The sequence below is a fragment of the Agelaius phoeniceus genome, chromosome 17, assembly GCF_051311805.1.
Source record: "Agelaius phoeniceus isolate bAgePho1 chromosome 17, bAgePho1.hap1, whole genome shotgun sequence".
NCBI classification, from domain to species: domain Eukaryota; kingdom Metazoa; phylum Chordata; class Aves; order Passeriformes; family Icteridae; genus Agelaius; species Agelaius phoeniceus.
Genome location: NC_135281.1, coordinates 10759968 through 10766357, shown reverse-complemented (window position 1 = coordinate 10766357; position 6390 = coordinate 10759968). Strand labels below are relative to the sequence as shown.

The window sequence follows — 6390 nt, the reverse complement described above, 5'->3', positions numbered from 1 at the left end:
GTCAGACATAAACAACATTTTTTGTGTGCTCATGATTCAGGAGAAAGTGGAGAAAAAATGCAAATCCTTGCTGATAAGGAGCTGAATATCCACAAGCTTTTCCCAAGTATTCTGATAATTCCCCTAAGTTCACATAGCTGCTCCTGCCACATCCATTTCTGCTTTACCTGACTCCAGCAGGGGTTTTGCAAGGACTGCCAGCTGGTTTTAGAGACATGTAGGACAGAGGAAGTGGTTATTCATGTCTTTTATTTATTATAAATACATATAAATATGTTAAGTCACCTTTTGCTTTGTTTATCATGATGAGCAACGACTTTGGAAAATCATCCGGAAAACTTAACCAAGCTGAGAAACAGGCAAACAGCAAGCATTAGCATACAATCACAGGTTCCTCTCAGTCCAAGAACGGGTTAATTTTTTTAAGAGAGAAAAGAAAAAAAAGCATCTTACTTTGAAGCATCAATTGTTTTAGCAAGAGTACTGGACTTCCCCCCTCCCGTGAGCTCTGACCAAATGATTTCCATTTGGATTTGCAGGTGCAGTCCAACCCCAGCTGGCTACACAGACCCCCCCTCCGCCCACGATTCTGAAACATTGCATAGTTTGCAGCTGGATTTTGCTTCCCCTTCCTCCTTTTAATCTATTTTTAACACAGGTCGATCATGCCAAAGCAAATTCACTGAGGTTTCCATTTCCAGATCTCTCTCCCTCTCTGTTTTTCTATAGTTCTGTTTCAAAACTGCTCAAAAACTTTGTAGCTCAGAGCAAGCGAAAAGCAACATTACGCTCACAATCCACTGACAGGCTGGGAAGGAAATAACTCTACGGATGAAGTTGCATGTGAGGGGGGAACTAAATAAAGTAAAAAGTGGGTGTTTTGGGGGGGTCCACGTGAACTGCCAAACATTTCCAAATGGGGACGGGGGGGGTATGAAGAACAAAAGAGAAAACCCAGACTTAACTGATGGAAGGAAGCCAGGGCTGATGGCAGTGGGAAGAAAAGTGCATAGAAAGAAAACAAAACCAACCACCCAAAAAGAAAAAAGAAGAAAAAAAACAAAAACAAACAACCAAACCAGAAAACCCAAACAAACAACCAAAAAAAAAAAAAAAAGGAAAAGCCCGAAGAAAGCAGAAGTCAAGGCTTGTCGTTACAGTGTTTGCAGAGGGCGGAGGCGGCTCCTGTGAAGGCAGTGCATTTCTCGGGGCAGCCGGGCACGGCCGCGCCGCCGAAGGGGTACACGGGCGACTGTCCGAAGGGGTTGAGGGTGGCGGGCAGCGGGGCGCTCAGCGCCTGGCCCTGGTTCAGGTAGGCCACCAGCCGCCGCATCTCCTCCAGGGCCTGCGCCTGCATGAGGATGTAGTTCTTGGCCAGGAGCAGCGTGGCGATTTTGGAGAGTTTCCGCACCGAGGGGCTGTGGGCGTAGGGGATGACGGAGCGCAGCCCGTCCAGCGCGTCGTTCAGGTCGTGCATCCGCCGCCGCTCCCGCGCGTTGATGCTGAGGCGCAGCGAGCGCTGCTCCTTGGGCTTCTTGCCCAGGGCTCCCCCCTTCAGCTTCCCCTCTCGCTCGAAGCCCGCGCCGCCCTTCACGCCCGCCTCGAAGCCGTCCTCCTCATCGCCGCTCTGCTCGCCGCTGCTCTCCGCGGACTTGCCCATGGCCCCGGCGTGGAAGTCCGCCCCGCCGCCCCCGGGGTAGGCGCCCCGCGGGCCCTCGGCGGCCCCGCGCACCGCCCCGTAGGCGAAAGCCGAGGGCCCGTAGCCCGGGGCCAGCGCCAGGTACGCCTCGCTGCCCAGAGACTTGAGCTCAGCCATCGCCGGCAATCCCGCTCGGCCGCCGCTGCCTGGGCGCTGAGGAGGAGGAGGAGGAGGAGGAGGAGGCGGCCCCGCCGCTCCGCTCCGCTCGGCGCTGCGCCCGGGCTGGGGGCGGGCAGTGAGCGCACAACGGCCCCGCCGCACTTATATCGGCGACAGGGGCCGCGGGGACACCCGCCGCCAATCGCAGGGCAGCGCGCTTCCCTTCCCTTCCCTTCCCTTCCCTTCCCTTCCCTTCCCTTCCCTTCCCTTCCCTTCCCTTCCCTTCCCTTCCCTTCCCTTCCCTTCCCTTCCCTTCCCTTCCCTTCCCTTCCCTTCCCTTCCCTTCCCTTCCCTTCCCTTCCCTTCCCTTCCCTTCCCTTCCCTTCCCTTCCCTTCCCTTCCCTTCCCTTCCCTTCCCTTCCCTTCCCTTCCCTTCCCTTCCCTTCCCTTCCCTTCCCCTCTGTCTAACGCTCTGCCCCTGGATGTTGGAAGCTCAGGGAAGCACCAGGGCATACCCAGTGCTTGAGATGCAGTCATGGTGGCTTAGATGGGGTTGACAGAGGAGGCACCTGTTGTACAGGCACATTTCCAAGGCAAAAGCCCTGTCTATTCCCATTTTCTTCAGGGGCTCACAGTGTTCCTTCCCTGTACCAGGAACAGTTTGGATCCATGATGACCCAGCCCTTCTCTGAAGGGACCCTGTGTCCTCCCCAGCTGTACCAGCGACAGAGTGTGACACTGGGACAGGAAACAAACCACACCATGGCCTGCAGGGTGGGAGGAACCATCACTGGGACTGCTGCTGTCTGATCCATGGAGGAAAATCTGAGGCAACCACTGGCAAAGGTGGAGCTACATGGAGAAGGACAATCAGGATGTTTAGTCCCATATTCCTGCATCAAGGTGACAACAAGGGCCTAAACTTTAACTGCAACAGAAAGAGGTCCCAGTTTCTTTCTTTTTTAGAGTTTGGAGACTGGTTCATCTTACTGAGGTTTGTTTTACAGATAGCATAAGGGCATTCCAGGCTTTCCACATGAGCCTGGTCCAGGCCCCTCATGTGCCTGGTCTGCTTGGAAAGGATGGGATGAATCCTGAATCCTGTGCAGTGACACATAGCTGTGAGCAGGTGGATATTGCCTGCAGGCAGATGCAACCAGTTGCTGCAGATGCACCTGGCAGTTTATCTGCTGTAGTAAATAGCCTGGGTGTTACAGTGACAGGAGGCTCTTTCCAGAATGTGGTTTGTTTTTCTCAGGCCCTCTCTGAAGCTGGCTTGTCCCCTTCCCATCAGCTCCCTGTGTGCTGTGTGCTAACATGAAATGACGAGCTTGTCTCCCTCCCTTCTCCACATCAGAGCCAGGAGAGCTGAGATGAGCAGTGACACATTCAGCCCCAGCTGTGCTTGCAGAGCAGTTCCCCTGCTCTGAGTGCAATCTGGGAGGTTGTGCTTCTGCTTTTTGGAGGAGTGAAGCACATAAAACTGGTTCTGTCCGAGCCTGGCATCACAGTGTGCAGCAGGTTTGTCCATCTTGCTTTTTACTGGTGTTCTCTTACCTCACCTCCAGTGTTTGAATGTTACAATATGGTCACATCTCCCTTTTGCTCCCCTTATCAGGCTTATCCAACCATGAAGACCAATTACTGATTTTAGTAACTTAATTGTTTTATGAGAATTGAACCACTTAGCTACTCCTGGGACAGATCACTCTATATATTCATGGTGACACTCTATATATCCACTGTGACTTTCAAGTGCAAGTGAGCACAGCTTAACTTCTTCTCATCTCTGGAGCCAGTCCCACACTCCAAGTCATAACAGACCAATGGAAGGAGGTACCAGAATATCATCACTGGCACAAGTAATTCCCATTAGAAAGATGTAGAAGAAATGTTAAAAGCAGGATTGTTCCCTGCTAGAAATGATTTACTTTTTTGGTAATGTTTTAGGATCTTGCAATGAGAAGCACCAGTGGTGTTACAAACTTTCAGGAATTCTGGTTGTAAAGACATGCTGCAAGTACTGCCAGCTTTCTAAGAATGCCATGTGCATCTAAGTGGGCTGAAAATGAGAAGCAAACACTTCTCACACAGGCTCTCCCATGGTTTATTAAACAGATTAGTTCTTCAAGGGTTATTTCAACACTGAAGGGTAGCTTGGGAGGTGCATCAGCTACAGCAGAACAGAGCAGGAGGATTTGATGCTTTATGTGTAATTCCAAAACACACAGCAGAGAGAAATCATTTGGAGTCTGTATGAATCTGAAATTCACTCAGGTTTAATGTGCTTCCAAAAAAAAGTGTGCATGGAAGAATTTGCTTTGGACTTCTCCCTCAAATTGCAGCTGTTAATAGGCATCTTTAAAAATATTCAACCTGGTTTCTCACTGAAAATGGAGAAAAAATAGTAGTTGTAAAGACTTTCACTTACATTTAAAAAACTTGTTTAGCTGGATAACAACATGGGACAAACTCACAGATAGATTTTTTTTCTTATAAGAAAAGAGAAGGGTGCAATGGTGAGAAACACAGCTCCATCCTTATCAGCCCAAACTGGATACTAAAAGTAGAACCAAACAAAATCTCTTTAACAGATCAGAAGAGAGGAGGTTTAAGAGAGACCAATATGCTCTGGTCGTGTGGTTTTTGTTGGGACGGGGTCTGTCTGTCCCTGCCGGGAGCGGTGTCTGTCGGGCCGGGGTCTGTCTGTCCCTGCCGGGAGCGGTGTCTGTCGGGCCGGGGTCTGTCTGTCCCTGCCGGGAGCGGTGTCTGTTTGTCGGGCCGGGGTCTGTCTGTCCCTGCCGGGAGCGGTGTCTGTTTGTCGGGCCGGGGTCTGTCTGTCCCTGCCGGGAGCGGTGTCTGTCGGGCCGGGGTCCGTCTGTCCATGCCGGGAGCGGTGTCTGTTTGTCGGGCCGGGGTTTTTCTGTCCCTGTCGGGCGCGGTGTCTGTCGGGCCGGGGTCCGTCTGTCCCTGCCGGGAGTGGTGTCTGTTTGTCGGGCCGGGGTCTGTCTGTCCCTGCCGGGAGCGGTGTCTGTTTGTCGGGCCGGGGTCCGTCTGTCCCCGGGGCCGGGAGCGGTGTCTGTTTGTCGGGCCGGGGTCCGTCTGTCCCTGCCGGGAACGGTGTCTGTCGGGCCGGGGTCCGTCTGTCCCCGGGGCCGGGAGCGGTGTCTGTTTGTCGGGCCGGGGTCCGTCTGTCCCTGCCGGGAGCGGTGTCTGTTTGTCGGGCCGGGGTCTGTCTGTCCCTGCCGGGAGCGGTGTCTGTTTGTCGGGCCGGGGTCCGTCTGTCCCGGGGCCGGGCTGGCGGTCCCGTGCTGACATCTAGCGACCACTGGAGGGGAGCGGGCACCCACCGCCCCCGGCACCCCCCGGCTCCTCGGCACGGAGGCGGAGCTGCGCAAAGCGCTGCCAATTCCGAAGTGGCCCCCGAGGCTGAGGCGCACAGCGAGAGCCGGGAGCGCGTTCGGGTCTCGGTGCGATCCCAAACCTGTGCTCTGGGTACCGGGAAATGCAGCCCTGCCCACTGCTGCAAGGATCAGGGTTTGGGTTCATATCCAGGCAAACACAAGGAGGGTGGAAAGCAAAGAGGTGTTCAAGCATTAAAATGTGTGATTGGATCATTTTCTGTGGGTACAAAAGGAGGTGGGATGAGTGGAGTTGCTCTGCTGGAAGCTCCCTGGAACTGCTGGAAGTGGTGGGTGAATATTTCATCCCCTGTGAGGAGCAGCAAGAAAAGCACAAGCAGTGGCAATACCGTGCTGGGTCTGGCTGTTTGGTGGGTAGAGATAAAATCTCCAGGTGGGGAAAGCAGGCAGAGCTCACCCTGGCAGGTGTGTGCCAAACCACAGGTCTGGACTGGCCAGAGCTCATGGAAGCGTGACAGGAATGCAACAAGAACTGGAGCTGCTGAAGGGTTTGTGTTTCTGCTGGGTCCCTGTTTATCACTTGTCTGTCACACAGCTGAGGCTTTCCTCCCAAAAATTCCTGAGGCATGCAGGAACGTACCAGTTTTATCCAGGGGAAGGAAGATCCTTCCTAGGCTGAGGCACAGGACCCTGGACATGAGACTTCTCAGTCCTGCACCTCACTCAGGTCCTAACAAGGAGTTTGTTTCTACTCTACTTAAGTAGAGTTTGTTTGACTCTACTTAATTTCTGAGCAATTAGGTATGTGTGTAGAGTCTATGCTGTGTGATCCTCCCACAGTAATTGTGTATTCATGGCGATATAAAAGGCAGTGAAAACTTCCATTACTGATCCTGCAAAGACCACCACAATTCCTACAGCTTTTAAGAGCAGCATGAAGAATTTCAGTGCAACAAAATGGTCACTACTGGATTGTTCTTCAGATTAAGTGATGACAAAGTCAGGTTTTCACAAGCAGTCATCCATTCAAGGACTTAGGAGGGCATTTTATGAAGGAGACTTCCAAAAGGGAAACCTTCATGCAACTTTAAAGGTTGTTTTGAAGCAGTTTATTCAAAGTTAGAGTTTGTTTAACTAGTACAAGCCTCTGGGATAGGTTTTGTTCTGCTTATGTCACTCAAGTCATACTTTTTCCCCTTCACTAGATGGCAGCAAGAAGATAGCTATAGG

The 6390-nt window shown here is 52.4% G+C and overlaps 1 protein-coding gene across 1 annotated transcript; it reads right to left on the bottom strand.

Moving 5' to 3' along the window:
• Nucleotides 1-229: 229 nt before the first annotated feature.
• On the bottom strand, nt 230-1966 carry BHLHE23 (basic helix-loop-helix family member e23). The gene has a single exon (XM_054644670.2). The coding sequence runs from the start codon at nt 1814-1816 to the stop codon at nt 1142-1144; it is 675 nt and encodes a 224-aa protein (XP_054500645.2). The 5' UTR covers nt 1817-1966; the 3' UTR covers nt 230-1141.
• Between the last annotated feature and the right edge of the window lie 4424 nt (nt 1967-6390).